Genomic DNA, 24,613 nt, shown 5'->3' with positions numbered 1-24,613 from the left:
AAAACAACACAATTATTTATACACACACCCCCCTCAAATCGATACCTGTCAATGCATCTCTAAAACAGAATCATCTATTTTGTAAGGGTGTGCAGGCAATAAATCCAAATGTAGAGTATTCCTTCAAGACATTCTGAAGTGAAGGAAGTAACAAATGAAAACGACAGCCTAAAAGAACAGAAGGGTTGAGGGGAGGTGGAAAATTGTCTTGAAAAGACAAGACTGAATATGTTTGTGAACTAAGCTGGAAGGCATAAAGCAAGATCAAAGTTTAAGCTACAGGTAATAGTGGGGACAGCTGTGGAAAAGACGGACCAAGAGGAAGGAAGAGACTAGCTGAAAGAATCTTAAGACCCGGGTGCCTGAATGTTTCAGTCAGTTGAGCGTGTCAGACTTGGGCTCGGGTCAGGGTCTCGCACTTTGTGTGTTCGAGCCCCACGTTGGGCTCTGTGCTGACAGCTCAGAGCCTGGAGCCTGCTTCGGGTTCTGTGTCTCCCTCTCTCTCTGCCCCTCCCCTGCTCATGCTCTCTGTCTCTCGCAAATGAATAAATATCAAAAAAAAATTTTTTTTAAAGAATTTTAAGACAATAATCACCTTCTTTGCATTTTCAACAAAAGCAGACACTTTTTAAAAAGACTGGTCTCTGTTTTTTACAAAAGAGCTAAAACAATGTATTTCCACCAGAAACTCAGTCCTTGAAGCAAGTGAAAATAAACTATTCTGGTTATTGTACACATTTACAGTGACCACCTTCTTCTTTTGGCACACGTAATTCTTGTAAAGTTTTATGAAATCTCCTCTCTCAAATAGCTGGTTTTCCACAAAGATAGAAGGGTTGACTCACTAGTTTTAAACTCAACACAGCATCTATGCTACACACAAACTTCTTCTCTTCAATAACTGAATATCCGTGGCTAAATCCTAATTTTGCTTAGCAAAAGTATACAAATTCTTCACCTTCAGCACTCATTCAACATTTAATTGAGGCTCTACTATTTGGCAGACACTGGATAGGGCATAAGAGGCTAGGGAGCCATGAAATTACCTAAATTAAGGACTGTGCACTGTAGCCTGTAGGGGACAAGAATCTTCAAGGAACTTCATCAGGGCAGCGGCAAGATTCCAGTCGTAGTTTAACACACACACACACACACACACACACACACACACACACACACACACACACGATGCAGGGAGATGACTTAGGAGCCCATTCAACACACCCAGTGGAGATGAGCACCTTGGGGGCAGTAACTCTAAAGGGAAGGCCACATTTCTAATGTGGATTAAGCAACTCTTGGTCACAATAAAATATGGGTTTGACCAAGAAAAACACCAAGGGTGGCTGGAATTCTATTAACTTCTATCTTCAGCTTTTTGATATGTATATCAATGCTGTTCACATCAGTGAGAAAAGTGAGGCTGCCATTTCTGAAGCGAAATGGTATGATAGAGAAAAAGCATAAACTATGGATTCAAAAAAAAAACAAAAACAAAAACAAAAAAACAGTCTGCTCCTGAGTTACCTAACTACAATCCCGGGGAAGCTCTTCACCTCTGTTCCCTTCGCGGGCATTTCTGATGGCACATATCCTCCTGATCTGAGCTTGTGGTGACAAGTCTCTCTCCCCTCCTGGGCTGGCAGTCGTCCCTCAGCTTTGTCAGCGCAGACCCCATTGATATCCCTAACAGTCTGGCCTCCCATCACCTAGCTTCACTCCTTACTCTCTTCTGCAGAGACCCTTTATTCTAGTAAAAGAAGTATTTATCCTTCCAGAAAATCATTTTCAATGTATCCGTGGGTTTGCCTTGGCCCTTTCTCTCCCCTACACTGCCCATCTCTATTGCCAACCTCATTTTGCATCTTCCTGCTCTCTGTTACCACCAGAGGGGATACCCTATGGGTACAAACCACTCCCATGACTGCCTCAGTTTTACAGCCAGCCACACAATCTGATTGCAGGGAAATGTCTTCAAATGGTCAGCAGGAAGCCACACCACTTTGTAAATATTTTGCTCATCACCCCTGCTAGAAGACACAGGTTTTTTTTTATTTAAAAATAAATTTTTTTTTAACGTTTTATTTATTTTTGAGACAGGGAGAGACAGAGCATGAACAGGGGAGGGTCAGAGAGAGGGAGACACAGAATCTGAAACAGGCTCCAGGCTCTGAGCTGTCAGCACAGAGCCCGACGCGGGGCTCGAACTCACGGACCACGAGATCGTGACCTGAGCCGAAGTCGGCCGCTTAACCGACTGAGCCACCCAGGCGCCCCAGAAGACACAGTTTTAACATCACTCCCTCCATGAAAACTTTTCTGAGATCTTCTCTGCTATCCCTTGATATCACCTCTGCAACTCTATTAGACTATATATCATAGTACTTCCTATTTGTCTCACGTTAGTCTCCTCATCAACAATGTCAAAAACCCCTTGACATCAAGGACCATGATTTTTCTCTAATATATATCACACACACACACACACACACACACACACACACACACACGCACACACACACACACACCACTCAAATATTACCATAATATATCCCTTAGTTTTTAAAAGCACTTAGGAGAAGCAATATTAACTCTGTGTTCTCTGTCTGGTATTTAAATACTATAATGCTCTTACAAATGTTTAACATATTTTAATAATATTAGCGGGAGGGGAAAGGCTCTGATTAAGAAGGCCTAACTCTTAAATCAGCTAGACTCTCCCTGCTAAGGGAAATCCCATCACAGATGGGCAGCTTGGAAAGCAGTTTGATTCATTCACTACACATTTACTGAAGACTTCTGGGGCCACACAATCATAGCATTATATGTATAAACAGACAGCGCCTTAAATGTAAGAAATGGTTGAAAATTCAGAGAGGACTTTCTTCTGACATCCTGACTAAAAGGTGCAGACCTCTCTAATACGTGTGTGAGAGATATGTAAGCAGGTCAAATGGTGAGTAATGAGAGTCCTAACCAAACACCAGCAAAAGCGTCAAGGGGGAACTGGAAGGAAAATGTCTGATGTCAAATTAGCAAAGGCTCCAGGAGAAAAGCCACAAACTGCATTGTTTATTGAGACATCAGTATTGGAATAGAAATGCTGTGGTCATGAGCTCCCTCCAAGTAACAGAATTTTCAGGTTCCCCTTCTAAAGAGAGATGTGATGAGCAGTCCAAGTAAAAAGCTAATATTGACCAGCCAGGAGATGAGTGATTAAGACACAGGGTGATTAAGAGCATTCGGGACGGGTGGGGGCCACAGTCCACAATGCCCTTAGTGAGCATACTTGGAGCTCATTCTCTGTAAAATACCTAAGGCCAAGGCAAAATATCTTTAAAAGTCTCACTCTTCCCCCCATAGCACAATCACTGAGGCCACCAAAATCAGCAGGACCAGAAAACTCTCATCATGTGCCTTACAATTCTGTTTGATAAAGCCAGTAATGCAGCAAAACTGGTAACCTACTCTCAATACAGGCCAGTATTCATTGTACATACCTCAGGCAAAGAAAGAAAGAAAGAAGAGAGAGAGAGAGAGAGAGAGAGAGAGAGAGAGAAAGAAAGAAAGAAAGAAAGAAAGAAAGAAAGAAAGAAAGAAAGAAAGAAAGAAAGAAAGAAAAGAAAGAAGGAAGGAAAGGAAAAGAAAGAACTGTGAATGTGTTTAATTTTTTTTTTTTTTGACATTTATTTTTGAGACAGAGAGAGACCAAGCATGAATGGGGGAGGGTCAGAGAGAGAGGGAGACACAGAATGTGAAACAGGCTCCAGGCTCTGAGCAGTCAGCACAGAGCCCGACGCGGGGCTCGAACTCACGGACCGCGAGATCGTGACCTGAGCCGAAGTCGGACGTTCAACCGACTGAGCCACCCAGGCGCCCCTGTGAATGTGTTTAAAAGCAGTGATTAATATTACCATTCAGACTGTTTTCTTTTTTCAGATCTGTAATTTCACTCTGACAATACTCTTTCAAGTTTTGACCAGGTAAAGAAATCTTCTAAAAAGATCTCTTTGTTTAGAGATTTGCAAAAAGTACGAAAAGTAGTTGATTCCTGTAGCTTTGCCCAGACTAATAATAGTTACTCGTGTAATTTTATAATTACAGAGAAGAAAAAGAGAACCTGATTTTTAATTGAGCAGACACAATCTATCATCTGAGCTCTAGTGTGAACAGTTCTTTATTTAAACTAGCAGCACAAGCTCAAAGTAGACTGCGTTAGAAACAACTTTTTTGACTCTTACATAAGAGTTGTATTGAAAAGAATTTTGTAAATTTTTTTTAAAAAGTGTATCATTTCTAAACCACAAGTTTAAGAGGAAGCTGATTTAAGAATGACTGCAAACTAATATTTTCACATGAAATGCATCATAATTCACCCTATTTTCCCAAGAAATGAGCTCATCTAAAAAGAGAGATTACTTGGCTATACATAATTTAAGATTTTTTTGAAAAAAAAAAAAACAAGATAATTAGTCTTAATCATAGAAATAGGATAGTTATTGTAGCCCCCACTGGACTAATTCACTCCTCTCAGAGAGCTGGGGTTTTTTTGTTTGTTTTTGTTTTGTTTTTTAATAGTTAGAAAGGTTTATCTGAACTGGTGATAGCCCTACCTGTGTGCTGGCAAAAGACCTTATTCTCCTTTCAGGTGTTTAACTGTCTTAGTTCAGCGGAAGACAAAGGATGTTTATAATATTGTGACTTCATGCTCATTGTGGAATTAATCTGTTTTCTCATCTAACCTCTATACTTCCCTCCTCTGCTGCCCCACCGTGCAAGATATATTTACTTCTTAAATTTGGAATAAGTTCTCCCCCCTCTTTGGTTCTTTTCCACATTCCTTCCTTACAGAATCCTATGACATTGCAGTCGGAGTGAGAAAGGTGTCAAAGAGCACATGTTCCACTTGTTGAAAATAAAGTGAAAACTCCTTAAAGAATTATTAATTTGGAAGTTGAGGAAAAGTTTGTACCTGCCAAAGTCTAGAGTTCCCACAGGCTTCTCCTGTCAGAGGGGGTTTCCTGCCTAATCTCCAGTTCCATGTAAAAATTCCCTGCTAAACTGAAAGGAAACACACACAGAGGAAACTTTAGACGTAAAACAATTAAGACTATATGTGCCTCAAAAAACTAGACACACACACACACACACACACACTCTCTCTATAGTTAAGCAGTAGACCGAGGGGCCCTTCAAGATTTTTAGTATCAATTCTTCTTCACTATTAAGATTCCTTCTTTGTGTCCTGATTTCCAGAGATGAGGAATGTGCAGGATAGCTGGTTTTAGTTCTTGGCAACCAATTGCTAGGAGAGTCCTTTGGTACTTGGAGGACCAGCTCAACCGTCTTATCTTTGCTGGGAGATAAGCTAAAGTCCGTTATCACTTCCAACAGACCACGCTTCAAATATCTGAAGACCACCACCTTACTCTGACTCCAGGATTCCAAAGTAAATGTGACATTTCTCTGATTTCTGTTTTTCCGCAGGAGTTTTACTCTTTAAAGCACAAAACAAATTGTTACACAAAAGCAACAATGCGATATCCGACAAAGGACTCCAGTCTCGAGGGGCAGCCCACCCCCACACAGGCTTCTCACGGCACAGGGGAGACAGAGATGCCCCGAAACGCTCCTCTGACCGCTCAAGGCTCATCACCAAGCGGCTCTGCCTGCTCTTGCTCCTGCTTATGGATTCTGTCTAAAGGACGGCAACCATGCCCAGAGGCGGTGTGACCTGGCCAGGGAGCAGCAGGACTCAGCTGACTACCCTCTTTTCCTAATGCCGTCTAAGTGGGGCCCGTTTCATCAGTGGCCCCATCACGCTGCCCAGTCACGTAAAATTGTCACCGTGGTAACTAGTCATCCTCTTTCCACATCTATGTGATTGGCTTTATGACATAAATCCAAAGCAGGATTTCATAGTTCCCTACATCAAATTCAGATCATCTCAAAGGTACACATGGGAAATTATCTGGAAGATGCGTTGAGGAAACTTCTGCGTACAAACTTGGGGGTTTGTTTATTCGATCACATTGGTTCCTCCAATCTCAAGTGCAGAATAAGAAAACAGCCTTTCAGCTGAAGGCAACCTAGGGACCGTAATTTGGAGCATTTTGACTCTAACTGAAAAACAAACTTTATTACTAGATAGTGTAATTTTCTGTTAGTCACTTGATCATTATTCTTTTTTTTTTTTTTTTTTTTTTCATTTGATGAAACAGTTTGCTGGGTCGTAGGGTAGTTCTATTTTTAACTTTTTGAGGAACCTTCATACTGTTTCCAGAGTGGCTGCACCAGTTTGCATTCCCACCAACAGTGCAAGAAGGTTCCTTTTTCCACACATCCTCACCAATGCTTGTTGTTTCTGTGTTTTTGATTTCAGCCATTCTGACAGGTGATAGGTGATACCTCATTGCAGTCTTGGTTTGCATTTCCCTGACGATGAGTGATTCACAGCATTATTTACAAAAGCCAAATTATAGAAGCAGCCCAAGTGTCCATTGATAGAAGAATGGATAAATAAGATGTGATATGTATATTTGGTATGGTATGATACACGCTATGTATATCACAAGATGTGGGATGTTTATGCATCCAACGGAGTCTTATCCAGCCATCAAAAAGAATGTAATCTTGCTATTCACAATGATGTGGATGGAGCTAGAATATATTATACTAAGTGAAATAAGTCAGTCAGAGAAAAACAAATCCATTACGACTTTACTCACATGTGGAATTTAAGAAACAAAACAAATGAGCAAAGGGAAGGAGACAAAGGGAGAGGCAAGCCAAGAAACAGACTCTTAACTACTGAGAACAAACTGATGGTCGCCAGAGGGGAAGTGGGTTGGGAGATGGGTGAAATAGGTGATGGGGAATAAGGAGTGTACTTGTCATGATGAACACTGGGTGATGTATGGGATTGTTGAATCACTACATTGTACACCTGAAGCTAATAGAACAGTGTATATTAACTATGCTGTAATTTATTTATTTTTTTTTTAATTTTTTTTTTTTAACATTTATTTTTGAGACAGAGAGAGACAGAGCATGAACAGGGGAGGGGCAGAGAGAAAGGGAGACACAGAATCCGAAACAGGCTCCAGGCTCCGAGCGGTCAGCACAGAGCCCAACGCGGGGCTCGAACTCACGGACCGTGAGATCGTGATCTGAGCTGAAGTCGGACGCTTAACCAACTGAGCCACCCAGGTGCCCCAACTATGCTGTAATTTAAAAAAAAGAATGGTTTGCACAATCAGAACCTTATTCTTTATCTTTCAGACACATTAATAATAAAATGGCCAAAAACACATGGCAGATTTGTAAAAGGATTATTTTTCTATGCATTTGAAAGCCTCTTTGACCAAACACAAAAATAGTATAAAGTTATATGCCTAACACATAAATTCAGACTTCAGTGTAATTGATGCTATAGAATAATTGCTTCCTTTGATCATGAGAAAAATCAACAAACAGCACAAGATTGCTTTTACCCAATTACCTACCTGCCTTCTAGAACTGCGCTGCGCTCTGGGCTAGAAAGTACACAATTCAGGCCAGATTGCACTTTCAAAAACATTTCCCCTTTTAGCTGTTGATCTATCACTGAGCTTCGAAATAATCTGCTGATATCATCAATTTTTCAGGAGAGAAGGGAGGCCCCTCCCTCAGCGTTCATGACTAAGGCTATCTGTATGGAAACAGGCCCCTGGTTGCTTAGGAATTCATTGGCTCTCGGCTGTTTCTGAAGCAGTAACCTTTAGTCTGCCTGAGATACCATCATTCATCTTCAGAGTCATGGAGTGTCATGCTACATAAAAAGAGGTTATTATTTGAAATACCTTTAAGAGATGCCTATCAAGTAAGGGAAGAGCCAGAGTAACGGTTACGTGTCTAACAGAAAATTGTAACATTTGTGTACATCCACAGCCTCTCTGGCCATTTTTAATGTGGCTTTAAAAAAAAAAAAAATTATCAGGTTTTCTTCTATTTGTTTTTCCAAGTTATTAAAGTAACGTTCATTGTAACAAGGCAAATAATTCTGAGCTGTATAAAGTTCCATTGCCTTCTCCCTTCTCGCTCCAACCTATGCTCTTGAGGGTGACCCACTGTAAAGCCTGACGTGTACATGCGTCTATGTTTTACTATAATTTTTATACAATCTGATACAAACGTACACATACTTAACACATTTCAGTTTTGTAATACAACCTATTACAAACCTGGGATACTGTTTGGCAATTTGTTTCTTAACATTATCACTGACATCTTTCAAAGCCAATATACACAGTTTGACCACATTGTTTGGAATGACTGCACAGTATTTCATAGTATTAATATAAAATAATTTACAAAACCATTCCCCTGTTGAAGAACAATGTTTGCTATTACAATGTTACAGTTAACATACTGGTATATATTTCTCTACATATTATGTTTGTTTGTTTTTAAAATTTCTGTCAGATAGATACCTACACCGGGGGAGTGATATATTAAAGAAAATACAAATTCTTAATTTTTAAACAATGTTGCCTACTTAACTCTCCCAAGGGACAGAGCCAACCATGTTAGCATGTGCCCTTTCCCCAACAAAGGTGATAATACTGGATGTGGATATTATCAACGTTTCTAAATAGTATAGAGCTAGTGTATTAAAAAATCATGTCTTATTGTTTTAATTTATGCTTCTGTGGGACTAGTTTCAATATTCAGCCGTAATTTGGTTGTAGTTCCTATTGAAAGTTATATTCATCACTTGTCAAGAGACCTTGCTTTTTTAAATACTGAAGGGCATAAAACTTTATACTACTTGCTTGGTAAATGCCCCGTGAAACTACAGACATTAATGTACCTAGCAGAAGACTTCTTCTTGCAATTCTATGATATGAATTGAACTAAGGATGTTATCCAAATTAAACTACAGTATTCTAATTTTTAACCTTCTCACCTAGGTGTCAATCTTAACAATCAAAAGAGGTTTTTTGCCAACCCTTTACTCCAGCTGTCATAGCCAAATTACCAAAACATTATCAAGGGAGCAACCAAAATCTATAAAGATTATCACTGAAGGGTAACACGGTAAGAGAGTGAAAAGGGGCATCTTTGAATTCGGGGACAGGAGGGCTTATCTGAGGTGGTAATGATTAAGATCTGAGTGTCAAAAAAAAAAAAAAAAAAAAAAAGAACCAGGTGTGTGCAGTTTAGGAAGAGGAGGGTCCTAGGAAGGCACGGTCAAGAAACAGGTGGGCCAATAGGTCTAGAAAATAGTAAGGTGAAGAGGAGAACAGCAGGATGTAGTGGTATGGATTATACAGCTTGAAAGCGAAGTAGATTTGGGGATAGGAGGTAGGAATCAAGAGTCTTGTTTGCACACGTGAAGTTTGAGACCCATTTTAGATATATATAAGCAACCATAGAGGTGACTCCAGGGTCAAGGAAGGGGCCAGGGCTGACAAACTGGATTTGGCATCAAGATGCCATTAAAAGCCACTGGACTCCAAAAGATCACATAGGGGTCACACAGAGAAGTGAAAGAGTCAGAGGGTGCATACATTGTGATACAACCTCACAGTTAAGCGCCACACGTTCTTCAAAAATACAGGTTATTCAGAGTTACCCTAGGACTTAAAGATAGGACTCTGAATATTACATACATCTAAAGTTTTGATATGCATTATTTTAGGGAAACTTACATTGAGTTGTAAGGCAAACATTTTATATTAAAATGCCAATAATAATCCCTAAAGTATTTTTTGTGGTATCAGATCCTCACGGGTAAAGTGGTGGCATTGTGAGTGAGTGATGGTTCCAGATAAATAGGTTGAAAGTGTTCTGGCTTCATGAGTAAACACAGATTATTGTCTGTCACAAAGCCTTACGTGATACACACAAAGTGTGGAGTAATGAAAGGAAGTTTTAAAAAAGATTTGTGTGAGACAGTAACTTAAAAACAAGCGTAAGGACTTTGTTTCCCAAGACCCTGATAACAAGTGCCTCCATCAATTCTGCAACCTAGGTGTTTCCCTTGCCTCATCCAAGCCCCAGTCAGCTGACTCCTTTTAATTAGTCTGAGAACATGTGTTTCATTTCATTTATTCCAGTGATTAAAATGATGAATGTGGGTATATCAATTAAAACACTGACATGAAAATAAAAGTCTCAATTTAAGGTTTGAGGTAGCCTTGAAAATTGACAAATGCCATGACCTAACACAAATGAAAGTAACTAGACTTCAACTAATTTTAATCTCATAACTTACTTCACATCATGTGATGGGTTCTTGGTGAGTCACTTTTGAAAGCTAAGAAAAAGCTCAACACTGTAACCAAAGAAATCCAATGTATATTTAATTTTCATTTCTCCTCACAAGTTTCTTTCCTCTTTTGGCAATGAAAGTAAAACAAAGAAAGAGTGGCTTTATCATGGAATTGAAACAAATACACACACAAAAAAAGAAACTTCAAAGAATCTGTTTTGTTTTGAGGCCATTAAACCACGTGCCAGGAATTTTCCGAGTAGCTGAAACTCTTAAAATACTTGATGGCTTGCAAAGAAATATTTATATACTAAATACAAGTTGAATTTCTTAACCTGTGAATAAACAATTTTAGAGTAATCTATTTTCATGATTCATTAAATGTATTGTTTATAATGTATAGATACATAACATAAATATGGAATATATAAAACCTTGATTAAGCACATGTAATACATAACACTATATGAGTAACAATTTTCCTCTAAAAACAAATATGGTAAACTGAATGAATACAGCAATTAAAGAAAAAAAGAGTAAAAGAAAATGGACCTAAGAGAAATGAAGTTTGCTCAGGAACAAAACCAGATAATGAAGAAACAGTTAACTTTTAAACATCACTCCCATTCCTGAGGTTCTGATTGGCTCATTCATACAATTAGCTGACGATAGAAAATGTAGCTTGCAACCATAACTAAAAGGACCTTATTTCAAAGTTCAGAAAGAAAAAAACTGTAATTACATAGATTTGATATTTTTATTCCAAAAATACTGTAATTAAAATTAACTTTTTCATATCCTTTTAGGCTAGCTAAATAAACCTCATGATCTAAAAACTTAATTTCAAATTCCTATCTCATGCTGCAACATGGTAAGAAAATCAGGATAAATAAAAACAGTAAAGTCTTTACTTTCCATAAATGATTCTATGAAAACTTGAAAAGAGAAAGAATTGAATATTGTATATTTATTCAATGGTTGAAGAAACAGCTAGCACATTTTTAATGTCAGATATGTAGCTATCTCATCATTCAATATGGGCTACACAAATAAATAAAGCTAAAAGAAATGCAGCAAAGATTAAAGAAATACACTCATTAGAAAACAGAACAATGATCAAAGTCATACTATGCGTACAGAAGTCAGAGAGGCCATGGGCAGCAAAAGCCTGTAAGGACCGAAATGGAAACAGAAAAAGATAACAAATAAATGAATAGCACACTGAAACTAAAAGCAATGTGACCACTCTTAAATTCAGGGTTTGAAAGAGAAAGGGTCTTGCTCACCTGAAAGAGGAACATACACAAGACACAGAGCAATGAAGAACGGAAGAGAACCTGGCTTCCATTTCCAACGACAGTTCCACATTTGATCTGAGTGAATCATCCTGCAATGGAAGAAAGCAACCATCAGGACATTCAGCATCCAGTAAGGCAGTAGGACAATAACAGTCAACGTGCAGGTTTTCAGCAGAGATTGGAAAAAAGCAATCGTTATAGAATAGGTGGTTTCCCAATGAAGGTGGGGAAATATTCAGATAATTCAAATTCATTAATCAAAAAATAAAGCAATTTCAGCTTCAACCTTCAGCATCACCAGTCACATGCCCGTCTTACCCCAGAGGATTTTTATATCAACCCCTCCTATAATCTCCCAAAAATGTAGACTTCAAGGAAATGCTTTCGTTTTATGACATCTGCTGTGTTACAAATGGAAACAATTTAAAATAAAAATAAGGTGCCCAATTGCCTTCTTTCCCTTAAAATTAAGCAACGAAGGGGAGCCTGGATGGCTAAGTTGCTTAGATGTCTGACTTTGGCTCAGGTCAGGATCCCGTGTCTGAGCCCCCTGTCGGGCTCTGTGCTGACAGCTCAGAGCCTGGAGCCTGCTACAGATTCTGTGTCTCCCACTCTCTCTGCCCCTCCCTGGCTGTCTCTCTCTCTCTCTCTCTCTCTCTCTCTCAAAAATAAATAAACATTAAAAAAATTATTTTAGGGGCACCTGGGTGGCTCAGTCGGTTGGGCATCCGACTTCGGCTCAGGTCACGATCTCACAGTCTGTGAGTTCGAGCCCCGCGTCAGGCTCTGGGCTGATGGCTCAGAGCCTGGAGCCTGCTTCCGATTCTGTGTCTCCCTCTCTCTCTGCCCCTCCCCCATTCATGCTCTGTCTCTCTCTGTCTCAAAAATAAATAAAAACGTTAAAAAAAATTTAAAAAATATATAAAAAAATAAAAAAAATATTTTAAATTAAGCAATGAAGCATTAACATCCAAAAAGAATAACTACTTTGTAAATGATAGCTATCAATGTTTTTAAGTGGCCACTAAACACCAAGTATTATAGAAACTACAATTAACTCTACAGTGGTCTCGTCTTTAAACTCAAAATTGCACCTACCAATAATTTAGACAGGAACATCCATATTATCTTGGCTTAAAACAGTGGTATGAAACCTTTCATTGACTCAGCTCCATCAAAAGGCACAAGTCAGTGAATGGGGCAGCAAGCCACTGTAAGGGCCCACAAAAGGACTGGTTAGCAAGAGAGCCATGAAGCAGGAAAATGGTTACGTAGCAGTGAAACAAAAACAATAACAAAAACAAAAACTCCTGATCTTAAAAGTCTCTAAAGGGAGTTTCTATGGTTCCAGGTGACAGTTGAGAATCTTTTTTTATTTCTAAAAAGAGAAACAACTAATCAGATACTTTAGGATCACAGTAATACCTTCTTTACCTGAAGGTTGCTTATCTGGAGTAAAACACATCATACGAATCACAAAACCAGATACGCAGGGAAGGAAATACTCAAAGGAGAAAAAAATAGACATCGAATGATTTCTGCACTTGCCTCAAGCCTCGTTTCCAGTCCATCCTTTACTGTTAGAGACCACCTACATAGCAGGGCGAACAGGCTCCAGAGTGAGCTAGACCAGGGTTTGCTACTTGTAAACTATGCACCCCTTTGGAACTGTACTTGACCTCCCTGCACTTCCAACTTTCCACCTGTAAAACAGAAACTCCAATCCATAGAGCTGCTGGATGATGAAATCAGAGCATGTCTTTTGAGAACAGTGCCTGACACTTGCCTAGCAAGTGCTCAACAAATATTAGCTATTATTGTTACTACTACCCTGGGCATTCTAATGTAAGTATGGTTACTCTGTCCACAGTAAAATCAAAAGAAAAGCCTTAAACAAGAATGGACCATAGGATGTTTTAAACTAACACCAATCAATTGACTTTGTGACTACTTCTGGATCACCTGGGAACAGAAATGAAATGGATTACTCATGCCTGCCATTAATCCAGAAATTCTGAGCGGTACCTGATATTCATGCCATGTTTTTATATTCACCCAACTAGAATTTCTAGCATCACTTGGTTCCTAATGGAAATTCTAAACCAGGTAAAGCTTAAGAGCTGAGGAGTAGTTTTCTGTATGGAGGGTATGTTTTAAAATACATCCATCGAAAATATTTGAAATTTGAAGCAATGTTACTGCTTATGGGAAGCAATATGCCACAGTACATCATAATAATATAATAAGAACGGATGTGAGCTTTGGTATAGCACAGAGTTACAACCTGGTGCCTCAATTTATTGTGTGACTTTAGAGGCAAGTCCTTAAAATGCTGAGACTATTTTCTCTTCTGTGTATAGGATGTCATCCATCGAAAAGACAGAGTCACTACTGCATGGCACTTAGTAAGTGTTTTAAAAAGGGGAGATGATAAACTTCTATCACATGAAAGGCTCACTCATTTGGAAGAATGGGTCCATTCATTTTGGATGAATGAGGTGTTTCCCATTCAGGTCATGGATGAATTAGCATGCTTCTAAAACAAACAAACAAACAAACACACACAATTATATATTCAAAGAAGTTTAGAGCTGGGAATATCAAAGATGAAGTCTAACCTTCACATCCCACAGAGGAGGAAACTGAGGCCCAGAAACATAAAGGGGCAGAGCAATCAAACCTGGCTACCGGCCCTACCATTTATATTCGAGAATATCAGCACGAGAGAACTCCCAGCCTCTTAATCTCTACGGCACATGACAATTTTCCTTTGTCAATACTTGGAGAATGGTCTCCTCTCAAATTCATGTGCTCTCTAAAAAATCCTCAAGGAGGGTCTCCTGGGTGGCTCATTCGGTTAAGCATACAACTCTTGATTCTGGCTCTGGTCATGAACTCACAGTTCGTAAGTTCAAGCTCCTCATTGGGCTCTAAACTCAGAGTACAAAGCCTGCTTGGAGTTCTCTCTCCCTCTCTTTCTTCCCCTGCCTCTCTCATGCGCGCGCTCTCTCTCTCTCTCTCTCTCTCTCTCAAAATAAATATATAAACTTAAAAAAAATCCTTAAGGAATCATCTTTGTTAGCTTGGCAACATTGAGTATTATTTCGTAACGCAACTTTCTTTTGCTATAACAGGTTCTTATTTAGGGATTCCGTAGTCAATCCTGAAGCTGTATCCTTTCAGACAATAGCTGCAAATAATGACCAAGGGCTTCATGCATTCTGGTTCCCAAGACTCCATCACTTCATATTGAAAAGGAACCCAGCACAAGGCAAGCACTCGTAACCAAAGTTAAACCTCATGACTGGTCAACTTTCATCCACTTGACTGTTTACTGAAGAACAGAAACAAACAAATTAAGAATAGAACAGAGGAAGGAAAGCACTATGTGTCTTCTCAGGGGATCGCTTAGCAAAGACACATCCCTGAGATTTAAATAACTTTCTCACAAGAACGGAAAATCCAGATCAGGGTTACTAAGGTTCTAAATAAGAGCTACAAAAAAAATATAATACAATCTTGTATGACTTGAGTCGTAGCCTCAAAGTTCTGTTGAAGAGACCAAGAACATTTTTAAGTAAAGGAGAGTCCTACATAGACTTCTGTCACCTGAAAACCATCTAAGCATGAAATTTAAATCCAAGCAATAAAACCTATCATTTCACAGGCAAAAAAAAAAAAAAAAAGAAAGTACAATACTAAACAACTTGCCCAAGATCACATAATCAGTGGTGGGAAAGCTAACACATCCCGATGCCACCTGGCTTCCAATTCACCTGTCCCTGAGAACCAAGACACCTCCATTGCAAACTTGCTCCACTTTTCAATCGGCACAGGCCACAACATACAATACGTTTGAGTCCTATTTCAGGAACTTTAGAACCTAACCCTGTTATTGAACTGTTGCTAATGTCAGAATGACCCCTTATGAACGTGACTCAATCCAAACGCATCACTGAAATAATCTGTAGTCTAGAAAACCGAACGTCTTCCACCTCTTCACTCCTTAAAAGTCCAACTTAAGGAGAAATTGATGAAAGAAAATTTAAAATCAGTGGAGAAATTGACACGGTACTAATTCTATCATTACTAGCTATAGTCAGAATTACAGATTATTCCTCAGATCCCAACCGCATTTCTATGTCAAATCTTTTCACAAAGGACCACGAGGAGTGGCAAAGAGAGTACCTTAATTCTTCTAGAATGAGAAGGATATAATTTGGTTTATTCAAGTCTAAGCAGAATTGTATTTCTCCTTTTGGTTAAAGATCATGTTCCTGATCTCAAGCAATGAACAAAAAGAAAAAGTGCTATTCTATCACTCAAGTTCTTTTATTAAGTTTGGCTCACCCCCCATTTCAAAAAGGTAGAAAGGTTTATTCTTCAAATTCTGCACAAACCTTGACTCTTATGTGAGGCAGAAGCATCCACTGCACCATGGCTTGTACCCTGGGTGAAATTAAAAGGCAACCCTGAGAAACACACATACACTCCATGTAAAACTAGGACTATCTGAAAAAAGGATAGGGTATCGATCTCCTGTTGTGATACTGTAATTACAGTTTTGCAAAATGTTACCACTGGGAGAAACTGGGTAAAAGGTACATAGGATCTCTACCATTTCATCCAGCTGCTGTAAATCGACAACTATCTCAATAAAATGTTCAATTAAAAAGTAAACCCTGAAGCCCTGGCATATATAACTTACTTTCAGATGATTCAGGCAAAATATTGTGGTGCATGTACAGGAGAGGGGAGGGTGAAGGGAAGAGGAGAGGATGGACAATAAAACACATGGGATAAACATTTATACTAAGTGATTCCACATTAAAGAATATACATGCGCCCTTCGTATTATTCTTGCAACTTTTATGAAGGCTTAAAATGCTTTATTTTTTAAAATGTTGATTTATTTACTTCGAGAGAGAGAGAGAGGGAAAGAGGGAGCAAATGCACATGCCCGAGTGGGGGAGGGGCAGAGCGAGAGGGAGAGCGAGACAGAGAGAATCCCAAGCAGGCTCTGTGCTGTCAGCATGGAGCCTGATGTGGGCTTGAACTCAGAAACACAAGATCATGACCTGACCTGAAACAAAGAGTCAGATGCTTAACCGACTGAGCCACCAGGGCACCCCATGCCAAGTGATCTGTAAAAGACAGAATGGTTTCTAGCCCAACAAGATTTGAGTGTGAATGGATTAAATGTATTAACAAATTTAGAGGAAAAAAAAAAAAAGCCTGGGCCATTGTAATCAAAGAAAAAGAAGCATTGCAGGCACAAATGTTGAGAAAAACCCCAAGAAACGCTTTACAACAGAATCCCAAACCCAGGATAAGGCTCATTCAGTCCCACAATAGATACATCTCCATTGCAAGGATGCCTGCAGCAGATCTAAGTTTTTACTATTTTATTACACTTAAATCTCTTTCTCCAATATTATCTTCTGACTGGTTATTTTTGGTAAATGGGAAGACAATATTCATGTGTTCACCTCATGGCTAAAAACGTCACCAAACTTCTTATTAATCTTCCTAGCTTATCCAGTAAACATGGATACTCTGGATTTTCCAAGTTAAGTCACTAAGTATGCATCTTAATGCCATCCAATATAGATCATGCAATAATGCTATCCCACCAGAAATGAAATGGAAAGATACGGGTTTTTGCCCAAGCATGCCACACACATTGAACAAAGCCTTATTCTATTTAGTCTAAAGTCTAAATAGTCTCTAGAAACTTTTAATCATCCCATCAGAAATATAAACTCTGGAAGAGATGGGCAGTTAGAAAAATGGTCAAGTTTAAGGAAGTAGTTGTCAGTTTATTTTTAATGTATAAACTGATTCTCTTTCAAATCATTATTTCCAGAAATCAGAGTGACGTGTCCAGTTAGGCAGTAAAACTACAAGCTTCTAATATTTCCCATAAGCCAAGAGACAATAGCCTCATTCACCATTCACATTGGAAAAGCACAGTGTCATGTAATTTATATAAGCCATAAATGGAACAGGAGTTTCATGCAGCCTGAGATCAGTTAACACAAGTCTTGCTAAATCTACTAAATTTCTTAGGATATGAAAAATATGTAGTCAGTACAACTCCAAATATATTTATGAAATCTATAACTTCATAACTTGAATGTAAGAATATATTAACATTCTCCCCCCACAGAGTAGGCAGAAAATACCTTAGTTTGTGTGCTTGAATCCATTAAAATAAAAATTTAAAAGATAATATCATTTGTGTTCCCCATTTTAGCATTTTTCAACAAGATAGTAAGAACGTTTACTTTGGAAAGGTTGGTATTATTTCCATATATTCTAACATACTAATATCTAAAAAGAATCAGATCATCTTAAACCATTCCATATGAATTATAAACAGCAAAATGGAAAAAAGAAACCATTTTGATCTGGCAAGAAATGGAAAAACTTTCAGACAGAATAGCTCCATAAAGAAACTCAAATCAGGGTATTAAACTATATTTTATGTGATTAAATGTTCATATTTTGACTCTCTATGACATAAGAGTTTCTAAACATGTGGAATTCAAATGGAGTAAATAACTTAATTTCATGAAGAAATTTTTACAATACCTGTGGATCAGTTTCATGTTATATTTAAAAAATTGGTATTCATACGTTTATTTCATTTCCCATAAGATCTAAATTACCTAGGAAAGCTGAAGGAAGCTAGACAAATATCTGCTGTTAAAAGCCTTCCTATATTTTTAGGAAAAACTGAAGTTTAACACAAATTCACATTCATTCAAAATGTGTCGCCTGTATATGAGAACAAGTCTCCTGTGAGACTGTTGGCTGCATCTCAAAATAAATTATTTCAGGTTATACCTCGCTGAATCCACTGGCATAAATGAAACCCTAAAATTCACAGGTGTGGATTTACTGCACATGCACTTTTAATAAAAATAAGTAGTTCTTTTCTAATTCTACTGCTAACCACCAGGAACAGAGGGGCAGAGGGCTAGGCTTGTGTGTACTACACTTCCTGTTTTAAAAATGCTGGGTAGAAGTTGCAAGGAAGGGAAAGACAGGGCCTGAGGCGCAAGTCTCTACCCAGGTATTAAGCTGAAAGAGGAAATTATGATGGAAACACATAAGGATCCGGTAGCTGGAGGAGGGAGGATGAATATCAACTTCTAGAAACTCTTGGACGTTAGTGGAAGGGAGTAAAATGTCAGCGTATCTGCCCAAGATTAAATAAAACATCAGAGGGAAAATTACATATTACAAGAAAAGGCAGCTTCTCAGAAAGACACAAAAACAGGGCCTTTTTAGAACCATCTTCCTTTTTTTTCCATTCTGGAAGGCCCAGGCTGCGCTCAGCGGCCCTTTCGCGGGGTCGCTTGGAGAAACCTCAGAACTTCGATGGTAATTCCATAAAATTAAAACCTTTTAGGTTTCTCTGACCCTTCATAACCCTATGTCCCCCGCTTCTAATTCCAGACAAGTAGCCTCCCACATCCCATCCCGTAAAATGACATAGTCCTTCATTACTTTTTAATCTACACAAGACAACCAAGAAACTTTTCTGCGCGTTTTTTTTTTTTAAACCATTCAAATAACCCAAAGATCCAAGAATAACTTCTACAGTCAAGGGTGACAATGTGTAAAGTCAACATTTTCCCGGTATAACCAGTACCTTCCAAGCCCCCAGGTGTTGATCCAGGAGCGCTCTTTCTTGGCAGGGCAAAGCCCCTGGATGGAGGAGCGATGCCGGTTACTCCTTGTTTAATTTGACTCGAAAACACGTTTTCCCCATTCTTGAAGCCCTGCCCTTTTTTATTACGCTTTACACCGCCCAAATGTGAGGTTTACCTCTAGCTGGAAAAAAAAAAAAAAAAAAAAAAAAGGAAGCCGCACACGCATGTCACAGCTCCGCCTGGCAATACCTGCTCGCTCCTCGGTGCCTCGGGGGTCAAACTGAAGACAAACCGGTTTATTCTGTCAATGCAGTTGAAGTCCTTGCAAAATCATTTAGTTGAGGTGGGGGAGTGGGGGGAGGAGGTAGATACAGGTAAAGGTGTGAAGGAATTCTCAGCTGAAAGGTGAGACTTACATGTTGGCATTAAGGTCCGCAGGGGCCGCACGGTCATGGTCCACAGTCCTTCCCCGGCTCTGCTGCTGCGAGCTCCCCGATGGAGACCCCGCGCGCCCCCCGCCGAGCCGCGCGCTGCTGCCCGACCCTCCTTCACGCACTTTCTGGAGAGTTCATCGGGGTTTCCCGGCAGCCACTCCACGCCCGCGCCCGGGGCGGCGCAAGGTGGAAGGCCGGCGCTGCGGAGTTCAAGTGCGGATCGCGGCGGCTAGGGGGCGGACAGGGCGGCAGGTTCCTCCTTCCAGACAAGTTTAAGAAAAGTTAGGGCGAGAAGGTGAGGGCAGGCAGGGCTGCCGCTGAGCCGGTGCTGGGTGCGCGGGCTGATCTGGGCCGCTCGCGGGTGGAGGGGTCCGACCCGGCAGGTCCTCGCCCCCGCCCGCGGGAGGCGGCACGTTGTCACCGCTCCGGGGCTCCCGTCCCCCACCCCCCCACCCCCGCCCGCGGGCCCGGGCTGCTCCCCGCGCCAGTCCGCTCGGCCCGAGCTGTGGGGGGCGGGGGGCTCAGGTGCGGCTGCCCAGGCGGCGTGCGGCGTCTGGCCGGGCCCCGCGCGGCCCTGGGGCGGCCCCAGTCTCGACGCTCCGCGGCGGGGGCCGTCCCCAAAGCGCGGCCGCCCCACCCAGGATCGCCTGCCCCGGGGCAGAGAGCGAGAAGTCTGGCTGCGGGGCGGGAGAGGCGCTCCCCCGACGGGCAGCCTGGAGCACGTTGCGGGGGCCGGGCCGGGGTGGGCGATTGGCGCCGGGCCGGGCTCTGCTCCCAGGCGGGGGAGGGGACGGGGCAGACCCGAGGTCAGCAGAAAGCCTCGAGCCCTGAATTCGGGAGACTGTGCAAAAAAAAAAAAAAAAAAAAAAAAAAAAAAAAAAAAAAGAGCTCAGAATGCCGGCGGCGGCGGTGTGGGCATCTGCCCGCCTGCTGGGATTCCGTGTCCCCAGCCCAGCGGGTCCCTGCGCCAAGCTCTGGGGCCGCCGGCTTCCTTCTCTCCCCTTTTCTTGTTCTTCTCTGTCCTTTTCTTCCCTGTTCTCTGCCTTTCCTTTCTTTCACCTCTCTCCTCTAGTCTTTCTTTCTTCGTTCTTCTGTTCTCTTTCTTTCTAATAATCGGAGTGAAGGGGGAGTCCGTCTGTCTCGGCCGCCCCATACCGGCGCCGCATCCCCTGGTCTCTGCGGGGAAAGGGGATGCTCTCCCACCACACCCTTCTCCAGGGAGGATGAAGACCGGACTTAAGAAGAGGCCGAGAAGGCGGCAGTCGCAGTGGCCACCACCGCACCCACGACAAATACACCCACCGCCTTCTGCCCCTGATCTGCTGCCGCCTTTAGTGCCACAAACAGAGATTCATCCTTTGGGCTTAGAATTTAGTCTTCTTCATTAAATGCCTCTCCATAACCATTAGAGTGATAATACTTAAAATCTTTGCCATTGCCCTTAATTTGAACTGTTCACATCCCTTCTGGAAAGAAGTATTTGAAAGGGGAGTGGGTACTGTGTGATATGAGGCAGGAACAGACTCGGGGGGGCTGAAAGTGGGTGCATAGAGATCCCGAGAAAGCAAAACTTGGAACGAGTGGCAGACTGGTGCACAGTTTTGGCTGAGACCCACCTACCAGAACTGCTCCTCTGGGACTTAGAGATAGGAAAAATGAAGAGATATTAACAGGGGGGCTGGGAACGTGTTTCCATGACATCTCATTCAGCAGAATCGATTTGCAAAGCAAATCCGGTTACTCACTGGGGAAAGTCCACTGCCTGGATTCCAGTGCTCCTACAAAGTAGCCGACTGGCAAAAAGATCCGGACACACCTCCTTGGAGATGAGAAGAGAAAAAAAAAAAAAAAAAAAGGACTCACACTTGGAAAGTAGCTCCCTTCCCCTTGTGAACTGCGGGAGTTAATCTGTGAAATGCTGGAGGCAAATCTTCCCGGTGATAGGGCAGCATACACATCCAGAGTTCAGCCCGACTTGAACTGTGAGCATGCACACGTATACATGCGCAGGCCACACAAAGGTGCCAAAAAATTTATGTAACATTGATTGGCTGGTGATAGAAAACTGTTGGGGTGGAAAAAAAAAAAAAAAAAAAGAAGAAGAAGAAGAAGAAGAGCAGGACTTGAGCACAGACAGCTCCTGGCAGAAAGGAAGCTGGAATGCTGCCACCAAATGCAGAGGCCTGAAAATCCAGGGTGTGTTCTTCTTATGACTTTTATCAATGTTTATTTTGATGAATAAACAGTATAATTAATAGAGATGTTGAATTTAGCACTTAAGGAAAACCGAAGTTCCTCTGTCCAGCGCTCCCTTGTGACAGAAAGGGAAATGAGACCCAGAGATGTGAGGACTGCACAATTCAAATCGGTCTCTATTAACGCCAGAATGTCCCAAGGACATTTACGTTCTACTCATAGAATTTTCTTTTGAGCAATGACATTTACTATTTCACAGTCCCCAGATTTAGGAATCTGAGGGCAGCTTTGCCCACTGCGTCTCCCAAGACTGGCTAAGGTTGTGGTCTCATCTGAAGGCTTGATGAGGAGTGAGCTGCTCCCAAACTCATACATCTGGTTGTTCCACTCAGAATTTTAAAGCTGGAAACACAAGGGCAGACAAGGAAATAGACATAACTGTATTAGGGTGATTTAGACAAACAGAACAAACAGGATGTATATATACATATAAAGAGAGGTTTAAAGAATTGGCCCACATGATTATGGAGGTACAAGTCCAAAATCTTCAGGGTAGGCCAGCATGCTGAACACTCAGGGGAAGAGTTGCCATCCAAGTCCAAAGGCAGTGTGCTGGCAGAGTGCCTTCTTGTTTGCAGGAGGTTAGTCTTTGTTCTGTTGACACCTTCCACTGATTGGATTAGGCCCACCTATATTATGGCAAGGAATGTGCTTTACTCAATGTCTCCTGATCTGTTAACCTCATCTAAAAGACATTTTCACAGAAACATCCAGAGTAACATTTGACCAAATATCCGGATTCTATGGCCCAGTCAAGTGGACATATAAAATTAACCATCATAGGGGTGCCTGGGTGGCTCAGTCAGTTAAGTAGCCAACTCTTGATTTTGGCTCAGGTCGTGATCTCATGGTTTGTGAGTTCAAGTGGGATTATATCTCTCTCCCTCTTTCTCTGCCTTTCCTGGCTCATGCTCTCTCCCTCTCTCTCTCTCTAAAAATAAATTAATAAACTTAAAAAAAAAATAACCATCATAGTAACTGAAACAAATGTACCTAATGTCTAAAAGCCATGTGTATTTACGTGTGCTATTATATGTTACAACGTTCATAAATGTATCTTTTGTTATTTCTATATGTTTACATGAATCATAGGTAAAATATTTCTGGAGACAGTGCCTGTCATTAATCAGTACATTAGTAAAATCTGTGTATTTTGGTAATTCTGTCCTCAAACTAAGGATTTGTTCTTTTTCTTTAAAAGAGCATGTTAGGGAAATAGAGTGTGAAGAGGAAAGTACATGATCTTTTAATGAAACAACCTGGGTTCAAAACTTGTTCCTGTAATTTATCAGCACTATGAAGTCTGGTAGTTTACTATGTAAACTATAAACCTGATTTGTAATAATACTTATAATGTTTAACTCATGGGGTCATCAGGCAGGTTCAGTGAGCTAACAATACAGAGCACCCCGCGTATTTCCTGGAATTTGGTAATATCGGTTGCCTCTGCCTGCCTCATTTATCATCCTAAAACTGAAAGTGCCAGGACCACATTCCTTTGCACACAGGAATCCTCTGACAACATTCCAGACAAAATGAATATTGAACATCTGTTTGAATCCTTAGCATTGATGCACACTTCGCTATGAGAAACTTCCTCTTTCTGTTGATTGAATCAAACATTCATGCCATCAGCTTCCATTCAGAACAAGGACATTCTATCTTCCACAAAAAGCCTTTCAAATATCTGAAGACAGCTATCATCTCTCTCCACTCAGCTTTTCCTTATTCAGTTTCCGCAACCACGGCTATTTTAACCATTCAGTGCCTGACTCCTCACTACACATGTGATTCACCCTTTGCTGTCAAAACAGGAGCCAGTGTCAGCCCTCTTGACAATGTACTCAAAGTGGATTCTACTTGTTGCCCTTGATAACAGTGAGATCCTTACCTTTCCTGAACTGGATAGTACTCTTGTCTAAATAAAAGTTAATGTTGACCACTTGAGCAACCACATAACATAATTATAGTAGGAATAGGAGTACCTATTATTATGTTGATCTACTATGTGGCAGGGAGTGTATACATTTTAGACTACAAATTTAGTTGTTCAAGACATATATCTTAATTTATAAGTAATTCTTCAGTCCAATTTCTGTTTTAATCTCTCATTCTGCCTTAACCGGTTCGATTCCTTCCATTTCAACAGGCTAGTTGATTTCTTCAGCAGGGAGAATAGAAAAAAATATGGTCCTTGATTTATTTATGTCAGCAGATATCAACCTGCTCGGTGCTTGGTCATCAGTCTGCAAAGGTTATCAATCTTGTCAATGAGGCCCCTCCAGGTTTGTGGCTTTTTCTTGACTTCCTGATGGGCCATCACTGCCTGCCATCCTGCTACCTTCGAGCAGCCCTTCCCATTCTGGACCCTTGGCCCCTGTCTGGGATCTCGTAGAGATCAGAGAGGCGGCAGGCAGGAAACAAAGGGCTCAGCACTCTAACACGCCCACAATCTCTCTTACTTCCCTTTCTGTCCTGAGAAGGGAGATAGCTTGTCTTTCTCTGCTGTGTCTCAACATTTCATTCATCCCTCCAATCCTGTCAGTTCTCTTGGTGTTCTGCTTTAGGGTCTGAAAAACCAGTCCAGGGATCCTAAATGCCGCCTTCTTCTTCTTCTTCCTCCTCTTCCTCTTCCTCCTCTTCTTCCTCTCCCTCTTCTTCTTCTTCTTCTCCTTCTTCTTCTCCTTCTTCTTCTTCTTCTTCTTCTTC

The 24,613-nt window shown here is 40.9% G+C and overlaps 1 protein-coding gene across 5 annotated transcripts in view; it reads right to left on the bottom strand.

Moving 5' to 3' along the window:
• ADGRG6 (adhesion G protein-coupled receptor G6) overlaps nucleotides 1-20,376 on the bottom strand; it is a 142,379-nt gene extending 122,003 nt beyond the window's left edge. For 2 of the 5 annotated variants that reach the window (XM_058735477.1, XM_058735481.1), the window contains exons 1-2: nucleotides 19,631-20,373; nucleotides 11,542-11,642 (exon numbers count right to left, since the gene is read on the bottom strand). In XM_058735477.1, coding sequence (XP_058591460.1) covers nucleotides 11,542-11,642; nucleotides 19,631-19,632 — 103 coding nt within the window. In that variant the 5' untranslated portion in view covers nucleotides 19,633-20,373. Of the gene's footprint in view, nucleotides 1-11,541; nucleotides 11,643-19,213; nucleotides 19,330-19,630 lie in introns of those variants that run through there. The other 3 variants (XM_058735479.1, XM_058735480.1, XM_058735478.1) reach the window with 3 other exon arrangements.
• Between the last annotated feature and the right edge of the window lie 4,237 nt (nucleotides 20,377-24,613).

Source organism: Neofelis nebulosa, chromosome 6, assembly GCF_028018385.1.
Source record: "Neofelis nebulosa isolate mNeoNeb1 chromosome 6, mNeoNeb1.pri, whole genome shotgun sequence".
Taxonomy (NCBI): domain Eukaryota; kingdom Metazoa; phylum Chordata; class Mammalia; order Carnivora; family Felidae; genus Neofelis; species Neofelis nebulosa.
This window is presented reverse-complemented; position numbering and strand designations above follow the sequence as displayed.